At 34.1% G+C, this 26,777-nt stretch overlaps 2 protein-coding genes across 2 annotated transcripts in view; both read right to left on the minus strand.

Annotated features, from left to right (window-relative positions):
* Positions 1-434: 434 nt before the first annotated feature.
* On the minus strand, positions 435-2,267 carry LOC134261091 (sex peptide receptor-related protein 2-like). The gene is made up of 2 exons (XM_062743564.1): positions 1,729-2,267; positions 435-473 (listed from the first exon to the last, which is right to left on the minus strand). The coding sequence occupies exons 1-2, from the start codon at positions 2,227-2,229 to the stop codon at positions 435-437; spliced, it is 540 nt and encodes a 179-aa protein (XP_062599548.1). The 5' UTR covers positions 2,230-2,267.
* A 6,062-nt stretch (positions 2,268-8,329) lies between these two features.
* The window catches only part of LOC134261094 (ER degradation-enhancing alpha-mannosidase-like protein 3), a 33,240-nt gene continuing 14,792 nt past the window's right edge, over positions 8,330-26,777 (minus strand). The window contains exons 13-23 of the mRNA XM_062743567.1: positions 26,504-26,666; positions 25,617-25,798; positions 25,393-25,534; positions 24,569-24,650; positions 24,317-24,426; positions 23,806-23,925; positions 13,931-13,976; positions 13,423-13,602; positions 10,742-10,988; positions 9,636-10,533; positions 8,330-8,879 (exon numbers count right to left, since the gene is read on the minus strand). Of these exons, the coding sequence (XP_062599551.1) occupies positions 9,987-10,533; positions 10,742-10,988; positions 13,423-13,602; positions 13,931-13,976; positions 23,806-23,925; positions 24,317-24,426; positions 24,569-24,650; positions 25,393-25,534; positions 25,617-25,798; positions 26,504-26,666 (1,819 nt within the window). The 3' untranslated portion in view covers positions 8,330-8,879; positions 9,636-9,986. The remainder of the gene's footprint in view (positions 8,880-9,635; positions 10,534-10,741; positions 10,989-13,422; positions 13,603-13,930; positions 13,977-23,805; positions 23,926-24,316; positions 24,427-24,568; positions 24,651-25,392; positions 25,535-25,616; positions 25,799-26,503; positions 26,667-26,777) is intronic.

Below are 26,777 nucleotides of genomic sequence, written 5' to 3' on the forward strand. Positions count from 1 at the left end.
CAAGACTTCAAGGCATTGTTAAGTCTCATCAATTACGGAACATTAAAATATATTAATACAAGTTGTAGTAATTTTTTTTCAGAAATATCAAGTCATATACTCTGTATTATCTTTAATTGAGAAATCAATACTATTTCTGTTTTTACAAAAAATTATCTCCATTTTAACACTTGTTCTATGAAAAAAAGTAAGCGGGGGGGGGGGGGGGTGTCACTCACTTTAATGAAATTTTCTAAAAGGACTCCTGCAATATAGCATATGATCACAAGAAAAAAAAACATAAAGTCAATATGCATTTCAGATTCTATGAATAGTAATTCAAGTCTTTATGCTGTTATATACTTAATCATGTGATCAAGTCAGAGAGCTTAGAATAAAAGGTGATATCACCTATTTGAATAAGTGCTATCACCTATTCGTAATGGTGATATAACCTATTTGAGTTTCTTACAACAGTCAATAATGAATGCTCCCTGTAATACATTGTATATAGATTAACACTGGAACCAAGAAAATTCGGACTACCCAGTTTTCATGCGTTTTCTACGATTTTCTTGTTGATAACATGATATATAAGTGAAATAAATTAATTTGTAAGCAAAAAGAAACTACAGCTGTTTGATGGGAAAAGGTGATATCGCCCATTCGAATAGGCGATATCACCTTTTCGAATTGGTGATATCACAAATTCAAATCAAATAGGTGATATCATCTATTGGAACAGGTGATATCACTTATTCAAATAGGGGATATTACTTTTTGCAGTAAATACCAAAACGGGGCCTCATACCTATGAATTAAGTCACAGTAGTGAAAACCCAATCATAAATATGTGTTTTTATGCTGTTGAATTTTGAACCGGTTTCATGATCAAAATTCAACGACCCGGCTCAGTTTTCAACGGATTAGGGTCTAAATTCAACACCTTTAATCTCAGTATTCAACGTTGAAAAATGACCCCCGGGTCAATTTTCAACCCGGGTCAAAATTCAACGTTACACCGGAACCAGAAGTAGAGATTGAAATACAAGTCCTCATTTTGGACGGCCCACGGAGGGAATTGTTCGATACATATTACAAGTGTGTTGTTTGGCGCAATAGGTGATAAGACTGGAAAAGGGATGAATTCAAAATCAAAGAAACGCGCAATATGCGACCACAGGTGCTTGAGGACAGGACCCCCCCCCCCCCCATATAGACCCCCGGGCCTGTTCAACTTTTTTTCACATAAATTATACATGGATGACACATTTGTGATAGAATCTATCCTATCAATTCAGAAAATTTGCTTAAACTTACATTTTATAAAAATATCTACCCTCTCTATATATAAATTCACAGGTGCTTGAGGACAGGACCCTCACAGGTGCTTGAGGACAGGACCCCCCCCCCCCCAAAGAAATATAGACCCCCGGGCCTGTTCAACTTTTTTTCACATAAATTATATATGGATGACACATTTATGATATAGTCTATCCTATCAATTCAGAAAATTTGCTTAAACTTACATTTTGTAAAAAAAAATATCTACCCTCTCTATATATAAGTTGATTTTTATATAGAGAATGTAGGGTAGATTTAATAGAACGTTTGTTTTAGGTAATTTTTCGATTTGCTGGTATAGATCTTATCACAAATATGGCAATGACAGATTTTTTATGAGAAAAAAATCGAAAAAGCCCAGGAGTCTATATCGAAGGGGGGGGGGGGGGTCCTGTCCTCAAGCACCTGTGTATGCGACAGTATGGCAGAAAAAAAGATTATGAAAGATGCAATGACGACATTTTGGATAGTGCAAAATCTTCTGGCGGTAGCTGTGTGACAGATGTAAACGTAACGTTGAATGGCCAACGTCACTGTTAGCCAGATCGAGGATGTGTGGAATATGGTCGGAATAAGCTCGCCGAGAAACCTGTAGAGGTAAAACCAGTGATATTCCACAAACTCCTCGTAGTTCTCCAGAGAAAAGAAGTGAATTAACACCGGAAGCGGAGAAATTCCAGTTAATGTGTCAGAAATTGCCATGGCAGCCAGGATAGCGTTAGTGGGTGAGCGCATGTGCCTCCGAAGAAGAATAAGAACTACGAAGATATTTGTCACCAGAGTGAAGAAAATTAGAACGGGGGAAACGAATCCATTTACGTAGAACGCCTCCGGGAAAGGATACACAAAAGCGAGGTGGAAAGGGAACGACATATTAGGGAAAAAAAGTTCCTCGGAACCTTCCATGTTGTCGAGGATTTTGCGTGGGACTTGAAATTTAAGAAAATGATCTGAAGTATGTCTCTTTCTCTCTTGTTTTAATTTAAATAAACGTAATATCTATATGTCACGTCAAAGTATTTCACACGATGACGTCAATATTTCCTAAAATATAAAAAATTAAATAATTAGCAAGCAACAGTATAAAATTCGAAGTAGATCTTTTAATCAAACGCAATTTATGATAATTAAAGTAGTCCGATCCCCAGGTTTATAAAACTAGCAGTTAAGTAATCAAAAATACTCAAAAAAGTATATCTATATGAATCAACAAAGTTATGTAAATTTATCCACAGTATTTCTTTACAGTTAAAGATAAAAATTAATCATATTATTTAGGGAAAATTGTCAAATCTCCAATATTTTTGCAGAAAATAACAGCAATGCATTTTCTAATTGCCCAAATATATTTCAGTTTAAAAAACGATAGGTATTCAGGCATTTAGAGAAATTGTCATGATTTTTATACTTATTTGGTATTTCTTGTCTTCTGTTTCCGTCATGTATTCTATAATACATAGTGTAAAAGGCTTTTGCTATCATTGCAAGACACCACAAGTCACTTCTTATTTCATTTCATGCTAATAAGCATTGGTATCTAAGGCTGAATTCAAGGAAATATCAAATCGTACTTACGGCACACTTTCTGATGATAATCTTGGTTAAAGTTCACTTTCCACGGATACAATTATTCAATATCACATTTTAATGTTTATATTTATAAAATTCCGGTTTACCAAGAAGACTACACTACTCTTATTTTTCATAAAAATCCCTACAAACAAAAGCACATTGTCGGGTCTAGGAAATCCTTGAACAAGGCCTTCCTTTCTGCTCGAAAAAATCTCTTGGTGCTAGAAAGAAAAAACTTCAGACGTACTTGAATACCGTATAAGTAGAATTTTTAGCGAGGATTTAATTTTGGCATTTTAGCGAGGGTCCTGAGATCGCTAAAATTAAATATCGGTAAAAATCAATGGCATTATATTTGCAATAGCTTCTTTAGTAAGCATTTTAAAATCGCTAAAATTACCTTTCGCTAAAAATAAATTACCATTTTTAAGGAGAAATCGCTAAATTTCCGTCTCGCTAAAATTTTCACTTATACGGTATTCAAGAACTGTTGAAAATAATTCTTTATGGTCCAAAACCAAGAAAAAATTTTAAAATTTCAAAATCATGAAATGTTTATAAGAATATTTAAACCGCACCCTATATTAATTTTAATTTCAATACAGTCATTTCTGAAGATGAAAGTTGATGTTTTGATATTATATAAAATTGCTTCTTCGATATAAGCAGAACTGCTTCTTCGATATAAGCGGAAATTTTAATAACACATCAATGAAATGATTTTGAAAGAGTCTCTCATTGCAGATACATGTATTAGGTCATGACGTGATGTGAAAGACTGTGGTATCTTTTATTTCATTCTCACCGGAATATATTTTATCGATATATCCCCTAAAAATCAATTTTTTTTAGATTGATATTCAGAATATTATTTTAATTATGTATAGAAATAATTATATTAGAAATATTTCCAATACATTTTTGCTTCGGCACTTAGTGGCATCAAGAAAATTCTTTTTCATCATTCATCAGGGGGGTGTTCTTTTCTTTGCAATCCAACCGAAAGAAAGAAAAACCAGAAGTATGCCTTTTTTCTCATGTTCTTTTTCTAATGGGAACCTTAAAATGCAGAATTGAACATATTAATTTTTCGATCCGTCAGTAATTAGTATTGGATAGATGTACAGTGGACCTTCAGATATCCGGACGCCAGATATCCGGATGCTTCAGTATCCGGACGATTTTTCATCGGAGCGGAATTTTTAAACTTTATTATGTTCTGTTTAACTGGTGATTCAGGTATCCGAATGCTTCACATATCCGGACAAATTGACTGGGAACCAAAGCGTACGGATAAATCAGGCTCCACTGTACATCTTTGATAAAAAATTTAAGTGATTAGCGGGCTAGGGTCACGTAGTCAGCTGAGCGGATCACTTGTATTTCTCTTCCCACGCTGCCCACAGTATTTATGAAATACCCGGTACGTATATTTTGAAGACCCGCAACCGACCCTGAAGTCCTACCTCTCGCATTTTTATTCATTGCATAAGATGGATTCTTGTAATTATGAATTTAGCTCATTTTGTTTTTATGTGCCATCCATTTTGTTTTGAAGTGCCATCTTTTTGCTATATTTTTCTTAAAATATTTGATCTTACTGTTTTAAAGGAATGTTTTCTAGTCATTGGGGGAGGGGGGGGGGTGGGGGTGTTCAGACATTTTTTTTATATTTTGCGTAATTTCAATAGGAGCCTGCGAGTCTGATCCCCATTTTTTTGTATAAAGTATTTTACTTCATACCGTCATTTAAATAAATGATATTATTCATCTCTGTGAATGTGTTTGAGTTAATCTTTAGCAAACTAAGCAAAAACCAGCTGCGGTGAGCCTGCCGAGCATTTGAAGACATAAAAACAGTTTGGTTCGACGAGTCAATAGACAAACCTTGCCCGAGAACACAAAAATAAACATTTTGTTATACCTATAACTTTTTAGTTTGCATGAAAGATATAGAGATAACGACAGTATTCAATATCAAAGTCTATAAAACAATACAAAATAGGAGCAGAGCAAACGCTGTCTTCATAAACATCAGAGATGGAACCAGGTGCCATGGAGGAGTGAGCATCCCCGACCGGTCACACCCGCCATTTGCTCCTTGTTATGATCAGGAAATAACGAAAAAATCTGTCGTCAATTCAGTGTGTCATAAATAATGACCTTACAATTAGTATGAAAAACGTCAGTCAGAATTTGACTCAATGATAAATTGCATTTGTTGACAAGGTCATTGTATCGACCATAGAACTTACGAAATTATGACTTTAAACAAGACTGCTAATATTCTTGTTTCATTGACTTGTTTGTCAATAATATTTCTAGTTTCAGGAATTGTCCATACGTAGAGCATGCTCTTGCGTATCGAATCAACTGAAATATGTGAGGTTTTTCTCTTGATTTAAGTATAATGAACATATAACGTCTACATAAAAAAAAAAAAATTCAAACGAGGGAGAGGGAGGGGCGCACGCTCTGGATCCAAAGAACTATATGCGGTATATTGCATACATTTGCCCCCACAAAAGTCAAATTTTGAAAACTTCCTGAAATGTGCTGAATTCAATAAATTGTATGAGAAATATAAATTAACAGAAAATATTATAGTGCCAAAGCATTGTATTCACAATTTTTGTTTTTATGACGTCACAAACTAGTCCGATTTTATATCCTTTTTCAGAAAGAGGACAAAATGGACAAAATTTCAACAATTGTAGCTTTGAAATTTATAGAGCGCAAGTTTGTTCCGGAACAGTATTGACATATTTCATTGATATTATCATTCTACACATTATATCAAAATATTGATCCTGAACACACATGCGCCCGGTGACTTTTACTTAAAATATCGACCAAATATGTACATTTTTCTGTAAAATTCATAAAAAATGTGAAAAGTTTACAGACGGACAGACAGACGGACGGACAAAATGTGATCAGAAAAGCTCACTTGAGCCTTCGGCTCAGGTGAGCTAAAAACCGAAATTTACGTCATGTTTGTGACGTCATTACGTACATATGGCGTCATTACTTGTGAAAATGTTCAGTGCTTTGAAGTCAGCATATACTCCCCTGTTTAAGAACATAATTAAATATATCTCCATCAAAGTTTGATTTGGGGGGCAAATATTGGATATTACTGAATAAAGTTCTTTGAACTCAGCATCTTTTAACCATAAATTTTAAAGTACCTCTCTGTACTTTCATAATTTTTTTAATAATAATAATAATTTTGCAAAAAAAGCAATGACAAGTTAAGTAAGTGTCATACAAGGAAAACATGTTTGCCTTTTTCACCTTTTACAAACTTAAAGGTTTTGAACTTTTTATTTTGTAGTAATATTACTTAATTGAATTATAATTCTTGTCTTCTTTTTTTTGGACTTTAAAGCTTAATATTTTATTATAGTAAAACACATAAAAATATTTTTTCATTAGTTTTATTTTTTCACTACTAGGTAAAAATGACTTGTGTTGTTCAAAAAACCAAAGGGTAAATTTCTACGAGTGTAGTTCATATATGCAATGAAAAACAGGGGCATTTTTTCTCAAGAAATATTTCAATTTTTCAAACGCAATGCATGAGAAACATTTACAAAAAAATGTAACTTTGTCCCTTACAAGTATTCTGTAAGCTAAATATGAGTCATCTGTGTGCTTTTAATACAATCTTAAACTCTTACTAGTAGATCTTCTAGTTGTATAATACCGGGTATTTGAATCACTAAAATGAACAGAATACAAAATTCAAGAGAAGATATGACAAAGATGTGACTATGAATTATAGATGAGCTGCACAAACATAGATACAGTACATTATTTTTTTCTAAATAACAGTCTTTATATGCACAAAAATAAGCACAGATTGTATTATTATAACATAAAGAAATATTATTGAATTTTTTAACAATCATTATATTTATAGTTATAGACGACATTAATTGAATTTTTTGAAAATTCAAGTGAACATGAATTATAATGTTTCATATCATAAAATACAGAAAACACAAAAAAATGTAGTTCATGCACCTTATGAATTTTGTATCGTTTTCTTTATAAACTAGCAAAATATCTCCAAGAGCCTTATTTTTACATACATACAGTGATTAAGTTAGGAAACTATTCATTATGAAATTGTCACTTTAAAAAAATCATATTTCTGTAGGGCCATCTTTAAAATAAGGTTTGCTTGCCTCCCCCCAACTCAGGGTAAAATTATTTGGTCGGTAGATAGACTGAAAAATCTTCTTTTTTTTTTTTACTCAGAAAATTCTTGTTGGTGGGATAGGAGGAATAAAACAAGAAATTATTGTGTCCTGAAATTAAAGAAAAACTTGAGTCAGCCATTTTTAGTTGGTCAGTCGGGAGAGGGAAATCAAGCAATTTTTTAAAGATGGTCTAGTTTACTGACATTTTGATGGGTCATAATTCTGTATGTGGAAGATACTGGAATCTAGGGATTTCCTATAAAAACAGCAATGTCTCTAACTACAACCCATTTACAAACACAAAATAATAAAGACAAATCTCCATCATGAAACTGATTCAGTGTTTTTGAAATTTCATTGCATATTTCTATGGAAGTATTATTTGGCATTATGTTTTCTTTTTTGACAATGGCCTTATATTCTTCAGATAACCAAGGAACTTATACCTAGCTGATGATATCAATGAAAAGAATGATTTCTCTATCTCTCTTTAACACACACACATACACACCCTCCCACTCTCTCTCCCACACAGATGGAGGCATGATAATTATACTGACATTAATTTATGAGGTTTAATACTTGAAACAAAACAGGATATGTGAAAGAAATCAATCATAAATATGCTAAGAAGAAATTCACGACATCTATTAAATATCAACATTAATAAAAATTTATATTTTCGTTAGAAAAACACTAGGGCTGAGGACTCCTTATTAGCTTACTGTAGTTCAAATAATTCTTTCAGTAAAAAAAATAAAAATAGCGTAAAAATAGAAATAGTGCATATTAAGTAAATTTTCATATGCTTTTAAAGACGGTTCTAAACAGAGAAAAAACTTTGAATGTTTAAACAGAAACTGGGATACAAGTTTTACAGAAACAAAAAAAAAATACTTAACATATTGCAATTTACATTCATAATTTCAGTAATAAATTAACAAATATAAAAATAAAATCATTTGTTAAACTTAAAATACTAATAGTAATACTAACTTTTTAACCCAAGATCAAGCCCTGAGGACTACAAGACATGCTTTATTATCTATAATTGACAAACTTCTGAAAATAAGCAGTCATTTTACAATCATTCCCCGCAAGCACTACAAATTTCTCTAAAGTTTTTTTTTGAAACAATATTTTAATTAGGGGGATCAACAAGTATAAAATAGTTGGAATTTGGCTATTGAAGATTAATTGAACTTTTTAAAAATTAAAATTGTTAAAGAATTAAATGAATTATGCATTAATTGAAAAAAAAATCATATTTTATAAGCAAAGAAACATTTTATGTTAAAAACAAGGGACAACATCAAATTTTACACCTATGTTCCACCATCATGTAATGAAACGCTTTATAAAAATGAAATATAATGCACCAACTCTTTTTTTAAAAAAAAACTCAAGTAAAGCTACATCATTGGAAAACTGACAGTCCATCTGGCTGCTAGGTAGAGAAGCCAGAACGACTAGGGGTGCTCAACAATGGTAAAGCTAGTAATCTTGAAAGAATGTCAAAGTTTCACTGTTTATGGATATCTATTCACAGGTCAACATCTACCTACACAGCATACAAAACTTATGTCTTGATTGTTCACAACGTATAGGCACTTATAAAAATAATTGTTACAGAACATAACATTTACAGTCAGTATTTCTACCCAGGTCACATGCCATGGGACAAATAATCAACCAAAGACAAAATGTTTAACAAAATTACTTTTGTGGTATTTTGTTCTGTTTCTGATATTACACATTACAGTTGCAGTTAACAAACTAAATATATTAGGGATGTCAAAATTGTCTGTAATTGATATTCGAATATTTAACAATACGATAAAATAAATGCATTTTGCATTATAAAATACATATTTTCACTCTCCTGTTAAGCAGTATAAGTTTTATGCCATTATTTTGGAATAAAAACTCTTGTAGATTTCGGTAAATGCACTGCATTACTGCACTTTATTTTTTTTAATTATTGAATAGTATACATCCAAAATGTTATGATTGTTTTTTTGAAAATTCAAAAGATTCTTTAGTATTATTAGTAGTATTCTTTAGTAGTAATAGATTAATTGATCGTCTTACCAAAGTCTACACTGATAACTCCTACAAATTTTTACCAATCAGAACAAATATTTAACGGTGAAATATTACAAGCAATTACTTTTTGCTAATTATAATTTCCTGATAATGATTTTTAATGATATTTACATAAACATAAACGTATGTTTACTGTAAAACTGTGTCTTTACAACAATACAAACTGATTGTAAGTACTGGAAACTATTATACTACTAATTAAGTGAACAAATAAATAAATTACTCTAATAGATACACTATTCACACCTTTGAGGTAATCAAAGAGGACAGTTTTTTTTTATTTTGTACAAACTTGATTCAATTTCTAATAAAACTTGTCAGGTTTTTCTCTCTATTTAATGCTTGTATACTTAAAAACGAATATTCGAATCATAAATTTATATTCGAATATCAACTCATCGAATGAATATTCGAATATTCGTTGACATCCCTATAATTAATCCATGCTTACAGAACAGTGATATCTATTCCCTATGAAAAAAAACTTGTAATAAATAAAACAGATGTAATGAATTACAATTTTACGTAATTGTTTGTCCCTGGCACTTGATTATAAACATGATTTATTGTGTATATGAATCACCACTTGCATTAGATACATCCAGATACCAATCGTCAAATGTATATTATTCAAAGAATGCCAATTAATAAATTAAATTGTTTGAAATATCCCAGCAAATTGACATGCTATTTATTTGATTATTTCTAACTTGTCAATCTTCCAGAATGATGTTGCACAATTAATAGATTACAAATAAACTATATCCTTTCAATATATCAAACTCCATCGCTGGCTTGTTTATGTCTTATACTGCCCACTTTGGTCACTAGGCTGTTTTTCTGGAGTGGGCAATGTCTTTCCCTATATTTCAGTAATGGATTAGTCCTCTTACACGTAAAGCTTTGATTTTTGTCTTTGTTCTGTAAATTGTATAAATTAGAAGCACCGTTGGTCACATCTTTATGCCCTGAGATTATAATGGAGTCCTCTTCTACTTGGAGAAGTCCAGTCAGTTTTAACATATTCTGCCCTGTATCATGGCTCATATCAACCTGAAAAATGGCTGCCTCCAGCATTCGGGCTAGAGCTATTAAATATTCCTCTTGCTTTTCTAGCATTAGAAAGTTAGTTCTGTGGCGTAATATTTCTACAATGTCCACATATAAAGTATTTATTTCTGGTTTTCTGTTTTCTGTGACTTGGAAAAGATGAAACCTCAGGTCCACAGTGTTATCCATATTGCGCATTATTGTCAGGGTATTCTCCCCTGGAAGAGTGGTGGCAAAAACAGACAAAAATACGGGGCCATACTGAGTGCTGCAGCTAAAACAAAGAAAGTCTGAGTTTTAACTACGGCTATTTTGATATACTACTGATGGTGCTGAATCATACAAGGGATAAGGTAAATACAGTAAAACTTAATTATAAAGAACATGTTAGTAACACAGAACATTATATGCTTTATGGAAAAGCCTATCATTTCTAAACTTGTCGATAGGTCTACCCTTTCTAATGAATTTTTTTCACAAACCTATATGCGTCTGTAGTTTTTCCTAGAGATTCTAAAGCCTCCACAGATTGGACATGTTTTGTGGCGTGGGTGTTCAGCTCCGCGGATTCGTTGTTATGGGAACTCTCTGCAGCTTCGTCACTATGGGAACTCCCCCCCTGGCTGGATTCTGTGGAAGGTGGAGCTTCCAATCGTACGGTGGAGAGGATTTCCTCCGAGACTTCCTTTTTCTGTTCTACATTTTCACTATTGGCTGTGTTGACAACCACTGAAAGTTTGAAAAAATCTATCAAGCTCCCTCCTTTCTAAATCTATTTATAAACATTTTAAGACATGTATTCATGCATTTTCATTTTGTCTTATTATTGAAAGTGTTTATAGTGCTTCATATTTTTGCATAACATATTTTAATACATGATGAAGAGTTTTTCAGAAATGATGAAATATATATTAAAAATTTCAATATCTTAGAAAATGGGATTGCCATTTTATCACATTTTATGAAGGGTAACTCATAAGAAGGGTTTTCCAAATAAATATTTAGGTAACACTTTTATTCAAAAAATCAATTATTACATAAAGTAGAGAACAAAGCTTCATCTTATTAAAAAAAAAATGGGGGGGGGGGTGTTAAACATGTCTCTTTGCTTGTACATTTGTAAGAACAGTATCCATGAAATATCTACAGATACAAGTATAATTTTGTTGTTTCATGCCTGAATGAAATATCAGTGTCTTGTTAATCACCCAACCATTTTGCAATAAAACACAAGAATTAAACAAGAGGCTCAGGGGCCACATCGCTCACCTGAGTCTGTAGTTTGGAAAAATGCAAAAATCTTAAAAAGCTTATATGCCTGAGTGGTCACAACCTACCCCTAAAAGGCAGAAGGGTTAAAGGGGGAGGGGGTATGGTTTTAATACCTGAGGATGCTTCCAAATAAATATGACAAATAATGGCTTCACTGATCCTAAGAAGAAGACTTTTTAAGATTTGACCTATACATTCCTATTTTAAACTTTGATCATATATTGTGGCCCACCCTACCCCCGGGGGGCATGTTTTGAAGAAACTTGAATCTACACCACCTGAGGATACTTCCATATAAATATCACCAATAATGTCTTTGCTGTTCTTGAGAAGAAGATTTTTAAAGATTTTCCCAATTCAATGTACATTCCTATGTTAAACTTTCATCAGCCATTGTGGCCCCGCCCTTCCCCCAGGGGTCATGATTTGAACAAACTTGCATCTACACTACCTGATGATGCTTCCACATGAGTTTTCTTTCCTGGCCCAATGGTTCTGGAGAAAGATTTTTAAAGATTTCTCCTATAAATTTCTATGTAAAACTTTGATCAGCCATTTTGCCCCGCCCTTGACCCGGGGGTCATGATTTGAACAAACTTGAATTTAAACTTCCTGAGGATGCTTTGTGGCAATGCACTTTGAAAAAATTACGCACTTTGAAAAAATTTTTCAAAGTACATTAAATTTGGGACCAACTCAACGCACTTTGAAAAAATTTTTCAAAGTGCGTTAAGGTTCTACATCAATATATTTTACCATGGAGACACATAACGCACTTTGAAAAAAAAATCATATTTTATTCATGGAAAGATTTTATTTGTTATTTTACTTATTTATCTTTCAAAACACTAAGCCTAACCCAACCTCAAAAATGAATTGATTTACTCCCGTCGAAAAGAGGAGAAGACGGGTATAAGATCCCTCAGTCCAAATCTTTATCTTTCCAATACATAGGTGTCGGTAACAAACAAAGGGGAGCAATAAACCTAAAAAGGGTACGCTGCATTTTCAATGCTTATACGATGTATATATCTTCCCAAAATAAGTGGGGGGGGGGGGGGGGGGGGCTTAGCCCCCCATCCCCTCCCCTGGCCCTTCGCCCAGTCTCGATGTCTATGCTATACTCAAAGCATTCATATAATTATGTATTTACCTAACTGGTATGACGTTGAAAAATTTTCCCTTTTATTTTATCAAAACCTTAAATATTTAAAACGTCAATATCTCAGGTCCTACTGTGACTTTATCATAAAAAAGTTATCAAACCAGAATCTGTTTATCATACCGATTATTTGAAGGAATATTGATCAATCTTTACTTTTTTTTTCAAAGTGCGTTAATATGGTCCATATTAACGCACTTTGAAAAAAAATTATTTTTTTCAAAGTGCGTTAGCTTGGTCCCAAATTTTAACGCACTTTGAAAAAATTTTTCAAAGTGCGTAATTTTTCAAAGTGCGTTGTAATGAGTTTTATAATCTTCTGTAAGATATTTATCATTTGTTGAATTAATCTCTAATTTTGAAGATAACAACACTCTTGCAAAGCAATTTTGTTAATTACTTTGAGTTTGGCCTGTTTGACTTCTACAACATTTTAGAACTACAGAAATATTTTGACTTAAGCTTAAGATGTTTCATGATCCCGGGGCCTGGCCTGGGGGCCATAAAACTTAGACAAGCTCACTTTTGATCTCAGTCTCACTTTAACCAAAGGAATATATAGTGGAAAAGTGAGACTGAGATCAAAAGTGAGCTCATCTGAGTTTTATGGCCCCCAGGCCAGGTGCCTACGAGAAGTAAGCATCCCCAGTCAACTCGTCTCAAAGCATCCAACTGACTGACCAATTAATTGTCTTAGCAATCAGTTGTTAATTCAGTGAAATAACTTGCCATCACTTTTAGCCGTGTATGTCAGTAGAACCTCCAGGTCTGGGTACTCGTAAGCCGCGTCCAGTAACCTCTGTCCCTCTTTATAGAACAGGAAGACGATAGGGATCACTACGTCTGACTGGCCGTCACCGGACATCGCAAATAACAGACTCGACTCCACTGTACTCTCCTTGTTATTATCTGGAAAAAATTATTCAAGAATAACATAGCAATTATATTTTTCCATGTATTTTTACTTCCCCGTAGTTCATGTACAAAAACTTTTAAATTGATTACATCACATAGTAACAAACTTAAAGCTATAATTGTGTTGCTGTATAGTACACAGGTAACTATTTAATGATGTTCTTACCTATGATTAACATTAACATTAATGCTCTTACCAATGACAAAATTAACACTAACGTTAACCTGCTTACCGATGACAATGTTAACAATATCACTAACAATAACGTGCTTACTGATGACGATGCCTATTAAATGTTTCTACTAACAATGATCTTCTTACCGATGACAATCCCCCCAATAGCACCTGCTGCCTGTAATCGCCTGGCCTGGAAAACGAAAAAAAAAACAAGATGTGTTTGTGAAACACTGATGACCCCGTATGGAACATAGCGAAGATTTGACTTTTCTTAAATGCAAATTTAACATATTGGTACCAAAAGTAGGGCATTCTCACAAGAAATACAATTGTGAAATATGAAAGTAGGCCAAGGTTTTAAGTTTTTGCATAAGTAAAGAAATCTCCAATGTCATAGTCAAAAGATCAAAGTAATTGTATCCAATGAAAGGTCTTGACACAAAAAATACGATGTATGAAGTATGGAAACCCTAGACCTAACCCTTCAAAAGTTATGGCCAATGTTAAAAATTCTATGGCCAAGATTAAAGTTTTTTCATAAGTACAGAAATCTCCAAGGTCAAGGTCAAAAGGTCAAGATTGTTGGTATCCAATGAAAGATCTTTCCACAAAGAATAAATATGTAAAGTGTGAAAGTCCTAGCCCTAACCTTTCAGAAGTTACGGCCAATGTTAAAAATTCTAAAAGTAGGTCAAACTCCAAGGTCAAGGTCAAAGGGTCAAAGGTCTTGCTATCCAATAAAAGGTCTTGTCACAAGGATTAAATTGTAAAGTTTGAAAGAACTACCCTATCCTTTGAAAAGATATGGTCAAATTTGCTTTTTAAAAGCAAGTCAAACTCCAAGGTCAAAGGGTCAAAGTTTTTGGTATCCAATATACGGTCTATTCACAAGGATTACTTATGTGAAGTATGAAAGCCATATCTCTTAGTGTTCAAAAGTTATGGTCAAGGTTAAAGTTTTTTTTCATAAGTATGGCAATCTCCAAGGTCATGGTCAAGTCGAGGTTATTGGTATCCAATGAAAGATATTTGAACAAAGAATAAACATGTAAAGTGTGAAAGCCCTAGACCTAACCTTTCAAAAGTTGAATTTGAAAAGTAGGCCAAACTCCAAAGTCAAAATGTCAAGGTAGTTGGTCTCCATGGAAAGGTCTAACCACAAAGAATACATATGTGAAGTATTAATGTCCTGGTATCTCAAATTCAAAAGATATGGCCAAAATAAAAGTTTGGAAACTCCAAGATTAAAAGGTCAAATTGGGTGGTACCCAAATAAAGGTCTTGTTACAAGAAATACACATGTGAAAAATGAAAATTATAGCTCCCCTAAATCAAAAGTTATGGGCAAGGTTATTAAAGTTTTTGCGGACAAACAGACTGACAGAGAGACAAACAGATAGCTAGACAGACGGACAGACACGACAAAAACTATATACCCCCAAAACTCTGTTTAAGGGGGCATAAAAATGACTGTAAACATTTCACTTAATTATAAACACCTTTGAAAATTAAAATAGAGTCCCTCATCCCTGGCAATTTTGAATATACGGCCTGATATAGAAAAATTGCCAAAAAAAATGTAGGACCAGAGGCTTGTATAAAAGCCTGTAAAATCCTTTCCACTATAAAATATTTAGAAAAAAACAGCCTATTTCTGTCTTGCCCATAAACAATCTTACAATAGAAAAACAATGTCACAGTATTTTTAAGGAATGCACATCATTGGTTACTAGTACCTACATAATTAAATATTAAGGTAATCTACAAATGATAACTAATACCTATGATCATCAATCATACACTGCACATCACCTAATACAAAGAACTTTCTTGTTCTTTATTTTTCATACCAAATATGCATGAAAAGAGGAGTAAACATTCCCTATCAAGCAGTTAAACCCACTGTGTGCTCCTCGACATGATTAGGAAAACAGACAAATCTATAGACAGTTCTGTGTGTAAATAACAGCTTTACAATTACATGTACAGTAAAACTCGGTTATAACAAAGTCACTAGGACCAATGAAATTACTTCGATTTATCCATACAAGGAATTCATTAAATTTGTACAGCTGGGGATCCAATATAATTTTGCTAGATCTGTGAATTTGCAATATCCATTTTCATACTAAACGAGCTTTACTGTAGTATGAAGACTGTTAGTCAGCATTTGACTTAAAATTAGACTGAATTTGCTTACAAGGTTCTACCAAAGAATTTGCAAAATGTAGACTTGTAACAAAATTATTGATAGCCTTGTATCTTCAACTTATTTGACAATAGTCTATCTCATTTAAAAATATCTTGGAACATGCTGTTGCACATCAAATTAAGAACTGGGAGACATAAACTCTAAATACTCATGAAAAGTTTGCCAGAGATTAAACTAAGGACATACTGTCATTGTACAGAAACATTTCCTACATTATCAGTTACTGTTATACTGCTATCTATAAAAACATCACATTACAGTGGAGCCTCGTTTATGCGGACGCTTTGGTCCTAGTCAATTTGTCCGGATATGTGAAGCATCCGGATATCTGAGTTACCAGTTAAACAAGACAAAATAACGTTAAAAAAATTCCGTTCCGATGAAAAGTCGTCTGGATACTGATTTTTTTTTTATCAATATCTTTTAATGCAGAAATGCTTTTCTTTGAAAATATGTAGCTGTTATTCAATATTTTATTCCGTAAATTTTCAATTAGCACTAAACAATATTATGTTTCATAACTGACAAATATTATTTCCTGATCATGTTAACTGAAAGAATGATAATTATCACATATTATATTAATAGTCACACTATTCAGTAATTGTCTGGTTTAAAACGATTTATCACATGTTTCTCGAATACTGCAGACAGATGAAGTAATTAATTAATTAAGCACTAATTGATTCAATTGAAAACATTTAGTAATATGTACTGTTCGCCAAATTTTAACAAATAATTTTTGATGATGTATAATTGACTTTAAAACACATAGCAAGTTTGATAGACATCATATCGGGAGTAGTTTACTGTTTTTAAGAAACATTTGACAGCAAAAAAGCTTGGTACTCAAAGGTCACCCTATCTTTTGAAAAATGAGTGAAAACAACAGCGTGTACAAAAGTCTTAACAATTATTTTAAAATATCAGTAATTGTAGTTATCCACGTTTGTTTCATATTCAAACAGATATTGGAACATGAATCAATTGCTTAAAACCATAAAAACAAAATTTACATTAAGATGTACTTGATAAAAATGGCAAAGGTCTGACAAGAGCAAAAAGACAGATTTATATGCAATTTTCTTAAATATTAGTGGTATTGTTGTTATTGACAGTTTAAGAGTCTAGAAAGCAATTTTCTTGCAAAAAAATCGAAGGGTTTATTAGAGGAAGGACCCAGAATCAGGAATCAACTACATTGCATTTCTTCATGACTGCATCCAAACCCGCATGCCCTGAAGAGTAAAGGGGGTTTTCAGGATAAACAGAAAGTTCAGTGATACATGTGCATTGCCCATTTTAGATTGAGTATGTACTTGGAATAATCCGGGTTGTGCATACCAGTTTTTTTTTGTTAGAAATGCCACAGTGACTATATATACTTGGTACGTGACGTATTCTAAGTAAGACGACGAGACATGGGTAGTTCAGGCGATACAATCATTTCAATTTTGGATCGATATTTTAAAAAAACCCACCCTCCCACCGCATTCTTATGCAGTTCACTGTTGAAAATTATATGTATGTTTTTATTATCATGATACTGCCGTGTTTTTGCATTATATATTTCAGGAAACGTCGAGACGCACGTAACACAACCGTCATCCGTCAACGTCGCGGTGCAGCTAAGATGTCTTTCTATCATTATTGTGCCATGAAGATGATGTTAGTTCGTTATCGTCAACCCCACCTCACATGAACGAGTGCTGTTGTTAACTCGTATGACATATTGTGGCGCTATTTGCGCATTTGTGGCACTATTTGTGCATTTGTGGCGCTATTTGCGCATTTGTGGCACTATTTGTGCATTTGTGGCGCTATGCGCTGTGGCGCTATTTGCGCATTTACTTTTATTTTAAACATTGATAAAGCAAATCTCAACATTTTTAGTACCTGGATATGTTAATGGGATATTGCACCATTGAACAATATGGTAATGATTTAACATTGATGACATTGTTAATGGGATATTGGCCCAGTGTATCATATTGTATTGATTTTACATTTTTGATGGGACATTGGCCCATTCATTTGACATGGATACTATCTAAATGGGATATTGGCCCATTGTATCCATTTTGCGTGGCGTTGTGCATTTGCGAAATTTACCCAGTGCACAATATTTAGCCCATTTGGGGCCGCCACTTTTGTTGTTATTGTTGGGGAGACGACCCGGCGGCTCCCAAATTTGTCATATGTCACCGCGACCAGATACGCCAAACTTCAAATAAATCCTATCAAACTATTAAGCGTTATTTTATATATAACATCTGAGATAATAACAATATTTGCCAGATCTTATACCTTTTGACTTATTTCTATTTCCAAACTTGAAAAAAATACCTTTCAGAAGGAAGAAACAAGTCCAGGAAATCACTTGTAGTGCCCCAGAATAATATTCTTTCCGGATTTGTTGGTTTTTATTTTACTGTATTCCGGATGCCATCTAAGGCATCAGTGCCAACCTTGTGGGTTCTAGAACCCAGCTTATTTTACTGTCTTTAAAGCCACCTATGAAGTAAGTTTTGTGCCTTTTCATTTACTACGATGTGTAAGCAATCCATAATACTCGTTTTCTAGTCATATGTAATTTTTTTAATGTCGTATTGAGTCAACTTGGCACTTTTGTCTGTGTTTGTTTTGATCATTAAATTTTGATTGTGACGATTGATAATTGCATCATTAATACATCTGTAAACATGCTAGGGATAAACTATTTTGATGTCTGTTTATTAATTCATTGAAATGATTTTGATAGAAAACGCTTCTTTGAGATCGGTTAAAAATTCAAAACTATGGAAACCCACTCTTGTCATATGTTTATTGTGTATGTTTTGTATTGAGATATTGTTTACATTATTGTATTGTTTGTTTGTAGTTTTTCACCCTCTCCGGGGGTTTGGATGCAATAAACACATTCAACATTGCACATCACTGGATCTGCCATTTTCCAGTATACTAAGGGTCATACCCAACAAGAGGCCCATGGGCCACATCGCTCACCTGAGCAGTGTGGCTAGGAAAAAGTAGAAATTGGTTTATTATTGAAAAGTTTAAATTCAAAAGTAAACCTTTGAACTGTTATGGTTTGGCTATTCTTGAGAAGATGATTTTAAAGAATTTTCCTATATATTTCTATGTAAAACTTTGGTCGGCCTTTGTGGCCCCCCCTACCCCTGGGGTCATGATTTGAACAAACTTGAATCACAACTACCTGAGGATGCTTCCAATATAAATATGATCAATCATGGCTTTGTTATTCTTGAGAAGAAGATTTTTAAGAATTCTCCTATATATTTCTATGTAAAACTTTGGTCATCCATTGTGGCCCCACCCTACCCCCGGGGGTCATGATTTGAACAAACTTGAATGTACACTATCTGAGGATGCTTCCATATAAATATGATCAATTATGGCTTTGTTATTCTTGAGAAGAAGATTTTTAAAGAATATTCCAATATATTTCTATGTAAAACTTTGGTCGGCCATTGTGGCCCCGCCCTACCCCCGGGGGTCATGATTTGACAAACTTGAATCGACACTACCTGAAGATGCTTCCATATAAATATGATCAATCATGGCTTTGTTATTCTTGAGAAGAAGATTTTTTAAGAATTTTCCTATATATTTCTATGTAAAACTTTGGTTGGCCATTGTGGCCCCACCCTACCCCCGGGGGTCATGATTTGAACAAACTTGAATGTACACTACCTGAGGATGCTTCCATATAAATATGATCAATTATGGCTTTGTTATTCTTGAGAAGAAGATTTTTAAAGAATTTTCCTATATATTTCTATGTAAAACTTTGGTTGGCCATTGTGGCCATTGCGCCCTACCCCCGGGGGTCATGATTTGAACAAACTTGAATCTACACCACCTGAGGATGTTTCCCCATAAGTTTCATCTTTCCTGGCACAGTGGTTCTTGAGAAGAAGATTTTTAAAACATACCACCAAAGTTTCATTAATTCCCAATTATCTCCCCTTGAATGAGGGCATGGCCCTTCATTTGAACAAACTTGAATCCCCTTTATCTAAAGATGCTTTGTGGCAAGTTTGGTTGAAATTGGCCCAATGCTTCTTGAGAAGAAGTCGAAAATGTGAAAAGTTTACAGACAGACGGACGCCGGACAAAATGTGATCAGAAAAGCTCACTTGAGCCTTCGGCTCAGGTGAGCTAAAAATGAGTTCTAAAAACAATCAGAAATTGGATAAAAAATGTTACGGACATGTGTTTTAATAAAAGAGATTAATAAGTAAAATCATGAAGACTAAATCATTGAAAAGCGTCTTTTGCTTTTTTCTGAGCACCAAGCACATTATATTTATTGAACAGCCCTCGTTAAAGGCAAATTCCACCAAAATAATCTCTAAAAATGCAACCAACATATTGGCAGACCAACTTATAGGCGAGTATATAAGGTATTACCTAATCAAATGGATTTTGTTGTTTTATTAGAAATGTAATATTTTCATCTATTCTGTATGTCTTTTCAGTTTTTCTTATCTTTTGAAATCAATCTATTGGCTGCTAGTCAATAGACTGTGACCTTTTGACTGGCAACTTAGGATTTCATATACTAGTATGTGTATATAATAAACACAATACAATGTGAACATCTGTAACGCATGCCATTTCAACATCTTTGCTCTGTGAAATGAAAAGGGTCAGGATAATTAAAGAATGTTTGAATGCAAGAAATCTGTGAGCCAGTGCTCACTAGTAATACCCCAGCTCTGATGTGAACATGCACTATCATATTAATATACACAACTTCAGTTTCGGGCAGATGCACGGATAAATGGACTTTTGCAAGATGCACTGACTTCTACAGTTGACAATATACTTGGACATTTAAACTTGTACCATGTATAGAGGTACAGAATTGATAATACATAAGAAAACCTTTCTAGTGGTCATAGGTATGGTATTAGTGGCATTTACATGTGAAGGGCTGGAGCTGAGGGTAGGGTGGTTGTCATTTTCTTCATGGACAACTTATATGTGCATCAGGGTTTTAAACTAACTTGTAATCCTTGATCGCCATGTGGGCTACTAAACCTTGCAATTCTGGGGCCCACATCAAAATATATTCGCCCACAAATTATCACACCTTCTATTGAACAAAAATACAACAACCCCATTTTCGTTATCATATGCTTCGTCTTTCTTTTCTATCCGTAGAAACATTATGCACGACTTATCTAAATTTAAGTTTGAACTCTTTTGTTTAAAAAGATTGACGTGGTTATTAAACATCATAGATTCACATGGCAGATATTTTCACAGATACAACAAAGATGCTTTTTGGTTTGTTGGGCTCATTGACGCGTTGATGCCACATTGTGTCCGTCACAATCACTCGGACACTTTATGTATAAGTACTTCTCACTGGTAAATATAACAGCTGTATAAAGCACTTGACTTATTACGAAATTTTTCAAGACAAAAATACGGAAAATTTGGACAAAATGGAAAAAAAAAATTATTATCGTAAATTTTCTAATGGCCATGTGGGCTACTTGAACGTAATTTTAAGTCGTCCACAAGGAATATTGATCGCAAATTCGAGTGGGCGATTGTTAATTTCAAACCCTGGTGCATTGAAATATAACTCGTTATTCTCATTAAATTAAATGTTGAGCTAAATATTTATATCCTAAAAGAACTATGTATGGTACAAACAGATGCACATATAAACAGGAAGTTGACATCAGATTCGTACAAAAATGAATACAAACATAATGCATGCCTCAAAAAAGAGTGTGCTAAAATTTCAAGCATCTGCAGTGAGTAGTTGTTGAGAAACTGTGATGAATATTTGTTTTATATAGTACGGACAGATGCAGGGATAAACATACAGTTTTTTCCAGACTTTTGACAGACAGAGGGACAGACACACAAGGGTAAAATTTTTACTTAAATTTACTAAAAAAGCATACCCCCGCTCCTTCAGAATGGGGTCTAGTAATAACTTTATGATGCTGTTGACAGGTGAATTTTCCCCCTGTTACATTTTTGCCCCTTTAGCCCTAACTCAGTTGGGTGATTTTAAGTTGAAGCAAATTCAATGAATACAGTATTATTTCTTGAAAATAATTGTGACTGGTCAAAGTTCAAGCAGGACATATTGTTTGCAAGTGTAGAAAGGCTAAAATAAGCCTGTATGCAGTGCATCTTTTAAAAGTGTTTAATTCATAATTTCTTTTCAATGAACTTAGCTCTGACTTGTAAAATATATTCTTTAGAACTGAAAGAAACTGCAATATTTTAATTTTGATCTCAAGGATTGTTCATATAAGATTGTTTCATTGAACATGCAATTTACACCTCCCACTAATGTGGTGACAATAAAAGTAACATAACAAATAAATCAGACTTATAGACACAAGAGCAGTCAAACAAGTGCAAAAAGGTCAAAGACAAAGAAAAAACCAAAGTTATTCAAATATTAACAAAGATTTTCATCTTTTTTGAATTTCTTAACTATACATCTTTAGACAAAAGGCCCATGGGCCACATCGCTCACCTGAGTAACTTTGGTGATGCTGTTCTTTAACATATTTCCTCCCTTGTAATACCTATTGTGGCCTTCCCATACCTCCCCCACCTCCACAATATCACAATTTCAATAATTTAAAATCAACACTACCCCAGGATGCTTCCACATAAGTTTCAGCTTTTCTGGCCTAGTGGTTCTTGAGAAGATGATTTTTAAAGTTTTTTCCTAATAGTATATATTTCTATGTAAGACTTTAATTCCCTATTGTGGCCCCGCCCAACCCCAAGGGATCATGATTTTTACAATTTAGAATCTACACTACTCCAGGATGCTGCAACATAAGTTTCAGCTTTTCTTGCCCAGTGGTTCTTGAAAAGAAGATTTTTAAACTTTTTCCCTATGTATTTCTATGTAAAATTTTGATCCCCTATTGTGGCCTCGCCCAACCCCTGGGGTCATCGGGGGTCATGATTTTAACAATTTAAAATCTACACTACCCCAGGGATGTTTCCATATAAGTTTCAGCTTTTCTGGACCAGTGGTTTGTGAGAAGAAGATTTTTTAATGACCCCACCCTATTTTTGTCTTTTCTTGATTATCTCCCCTTGTGATGGGTCTTGGCCCTTCATTTTAACAATTTCAACTCTCCTTCACCTATGAATGCTTTGTACCAAGTTTGGTTAAAATTAGCCCAGTGGTTCTTGAGAAGAAGTCAAAAATGTGAAAAGTTAACAGACGGACAAATGGACAGCTAGACAGCTAGATGGACGACGGGCAAAATGTGATCAGAAGAGCTCACTTGAGCTTTCGGCTCAGGTGAGCTATAAAAGTTTATAATTCTGGAATTTGACGATCACCAAGTCAATTTAAAATTGTTATTGTTTTGGCACTTATTTGAAAATTTCTTTGCCATGGTGACTAAGTTCACCACCAGTTAGAGCCCTTATTTGGTAGGTGAGATGTTAGAAATATTTATTTTAAAATTGTCTTTTATCCAGGTCTTAGAAGTAAATCTGGCTCCTGATAATTATAAGTCACAGATCAGCCATGCTGTATTCTCTTTCTGTGATTGGCTCTACCTTTACTGTTATTTCTTTGACGTCATTCCTAAACTTTGTATCCAGTAAACAGGTATGAAGCACTCAATGCTCCGGAGAACAAAATAACTCATGATTCACACAGGAATCTGATTGTATAACCAACATCTGTTTTTAACTTTTCCGTTTATTCAGCAAAGTAGAAGCACTTGTTATAGACAAACATTTAACTCTTAGATAAGATGGGAGTCTAAAATCTTACCTTGTCCATAAACATACAGCTTCCCCTCTCTATCACCCCTATCTTCCCCTCCAAGTCTCGGGGGTTCTGTATGGTGTGACAGGCATCATACGGTGTCACAATTGCCACCTGGCCTAAAATCTGAACAAAATGGCAAAGAGCATAAAAAACATAAAATGTTAATAGAATTAAGGCTCTTATGAACCAAAACATTGATTTTGATTTGTAACTCAGTCACATAATAACATCCATAAATATATATTCATATTCTATTTTTTTTCACATATTATTTTATTTTCTTTATCATGTTTAGGTTAAAGAATAAAGTAAGAGATGAATGCTGGAATAGTAACCCTTTTTACATTGTACAAAGTAGTGTTCATTTTTTTGAGAAAAAAAAACTTATCACTCTTACAATTCAGATGGAAATTTTTCCTATTTTTTACCATTTTAACTATCAATCATTAATAAAATTGATTCAAAATTTTGGACATGGTAAATCTAGATAAGGGTAATGGTAAATCTAACTAACCGGAGGGTTCACTTTAAGGTTGTATCCAAACTGAGCGGGTCCTGCTTTCAATGATACTGAGCCATGGAATGGGTTGGACACAAACTGTACAGTCATTGGTTCTTGCTGATCTGTAAAACAGCAAAATACACATCAACACATCTAAACAATTTTGTTTTTTTAATCATTAAATCTACAGTAATATGGAAATTATAAAAAAAAAATAATGATGCCAAATAATCATATTATTCTGAGTGAACCTCTAACACTTACGGTCATGCTGGGCATTCTGAGACAACTCAATCATTTCTTTCATAAACTCTATTCCCTCCTCTGCATCTTGCTTTGAAGCAGCCTATTAAAACAGATCATGAATGGTAAATCAAGAAGTTGAAACACATCATAATTCAAATGAACAACAATAGTCCCATGGACCAAAGCCCTCACCAGAGTCACTGTGCTGCTGTGAAACTTGACAATTTGTGACACGAGATATTCTTGTTATAAAAAATAACCTGTACAGTAAAACTGGGTTAAGTCACTGGGACCAATGGAATTACTTCGTTTTAACCGTAATTCATTATATCCGTATAAGGAATTTGTTAATTTTACATAGCTGAGGATTCAAGATAACTTTGCTATATCCATGAATTCGCCATATCTGTGTTTGTACTAAATGAGTTTAACTGTATGTAAGAAATATAAGAAATAGGAAAAACTTTGGGCTGCTGTGATCAGTAGGCTTCAGGGCATGTCATCAGGAGCCTAACTTAAAAAGAATAAATCCTGAAACCCAATTAGATTTTTGTAGTGGGAGTTATGCAGTTAGTTCCTAGACTTTTTGCTGTACTCACCAAGACAGTTAGTTCCTAGACTTTTTGCTGTCACAGCAGCCCAAAGTTTTTCCTATTTCTTATATTTCTTACATACAGTTAAACTCATTTAGTACAAACACAGTTAGTTCCCAGACTTTTTGCTGTACTTACCGAGACAGTTAGTTCCCAGACTTTTTGCTGTACTTACTGAGACAGTTAGTTCCTAGACTTTTTGCTGTACTTACCGAGACAGTTAGTTCCCAGACTTTTTGCTGTACTTACTGAGCCAGCGGAGTGTAGAAGCTGCAGTCTGCCGTCACTCATGGTGGAGATCTTGATTCCCATTCTGTTGATCAGCTCCTGGTGCTCCTTGTTACTGATAACGAAGTCTGCTGCATGTAACCTTGGACTCGGTCGTACACAGCTGTAAAGTTAAACAATTCGTAAAATAGCTGCAGTTAGCTGGCATCAGAAAACAAGTGATGAACTCTGATAAAGAATCAGACCTGTCTCCGGGAGAGAGGACATTATTGACGTAATCCTTCAGCTCTGTGCGGATGTCGAAGGCATAGGAGGTGGTTCCCTTGTTGAGGTGGAGGGGGTTAGGACAGGTCTGCTGGTCCGAGTTCTCCTCAGGGTCCAGTAATAAAGGTCCATCCAGGTCAACGTCGTACAACATAGTCTTCACCTGAAAGTCAATCAAAACCTCACCGATCTCAACCTTACATATTAACAAGTTAAAAGGATTTAGGGAATTTATATTTTTAAAATTTCATGTAGGATATTAGCTTTGAGAATCATATAGACTTTACTAAGTCTATAAAAGAATCATTTCTCTTACAAACTTTTCAGGAATGAAAGATACATGCACATTTGTAACATTAATTTTATTCAAAAAGATCCAAGGAAGGACATACAGTAAAACTCGTTTAGTATGAACACGGATATAGGGAATTCACAGTTATAGCGAAGTTTTTATGGGTCCCCGGCAAAATTCTTAACAAATCTTTGTAAAATTTTACGGTTATAACAAACTCTGATATAACGAATTTACGGATATAGCGAACTGATTTTGAGTCCCATTGAGGTTAAATATAATGAAATTTTAATTGAAGGAAAACATGCACCTTGCGATTTCGCTACATATGGTTATATGAATTCGTTACACGGATATAACGAATTACGGATATAGCGAATTAAATTCATAGGTCTCCAGGACTTCGCTATAACCGATTTTTACTGTAGACTGAACTTATCCATGAATAAAGACTAACTGTTGCCCTCTGAAGGTTAATGACCACACCTTAGTTTCTAGTGTCGAGGTATTGACAAATTTGACACAGAATTTCTTCATGAATTAAGACTTGTTGTTGTCTCCTACTAATAGCCTTACCTTTGTTTCTATGGTGGAGGAGTTGACCAGAGACAGAGTTAGGGGGAGTAGGTGAGCCTCCGTGGTGAAGATGTACTCATTGACTGGTACCACAAGGTCTCTCTCTTCAGAGAACAGAAGGTACAGGTACTTAAAGGTCTCCGCCAGCACAAACGAGTCTAGCCTAGTGAAAAACAGACAAGTACTTAAAGGTCTCCGCCAGCACAAACGAGTCTAGCCTAGTGAAAAACAGACAAGTACTTAAAGGTCTCCTCCAGCACAAACGAGTCTAGCC

This window comes from Saccostrea cucullata, unplaced genomic scaffold (assembly GCF_032062105.1).
Source record: "Saccostrea cucullata isolate Sc308-1 unplaced genomic scaffold, CSIRO_AGI_Scuc_v1 ctg1875, whole genome shotgun sequence".
NCBI classification, from domain to species: Eukaryota; Metazoa; Mollusca; class Bivalvia; order Ostreida; family Ostreidae; genus Saccostrea; species Saccostrea cuccullata.

Excerpts from the sequence above, each read along its gene's own strand:
- LOC134261091 (XM_062743564.1), bottom strand. The coding sequence starts at position 2,229 with ATGGAAGGTTCCGAGGAACTTTTTTTCCCTAATATGTCGTTCCCTTTC. Across the intron at positions 474-1,728 it reads CCATACTGTCGCATACACAG|GGAGCATTCATTATTGACTG; the intron begins GTGCTTGAGGAC and ends AATGTATTACAG.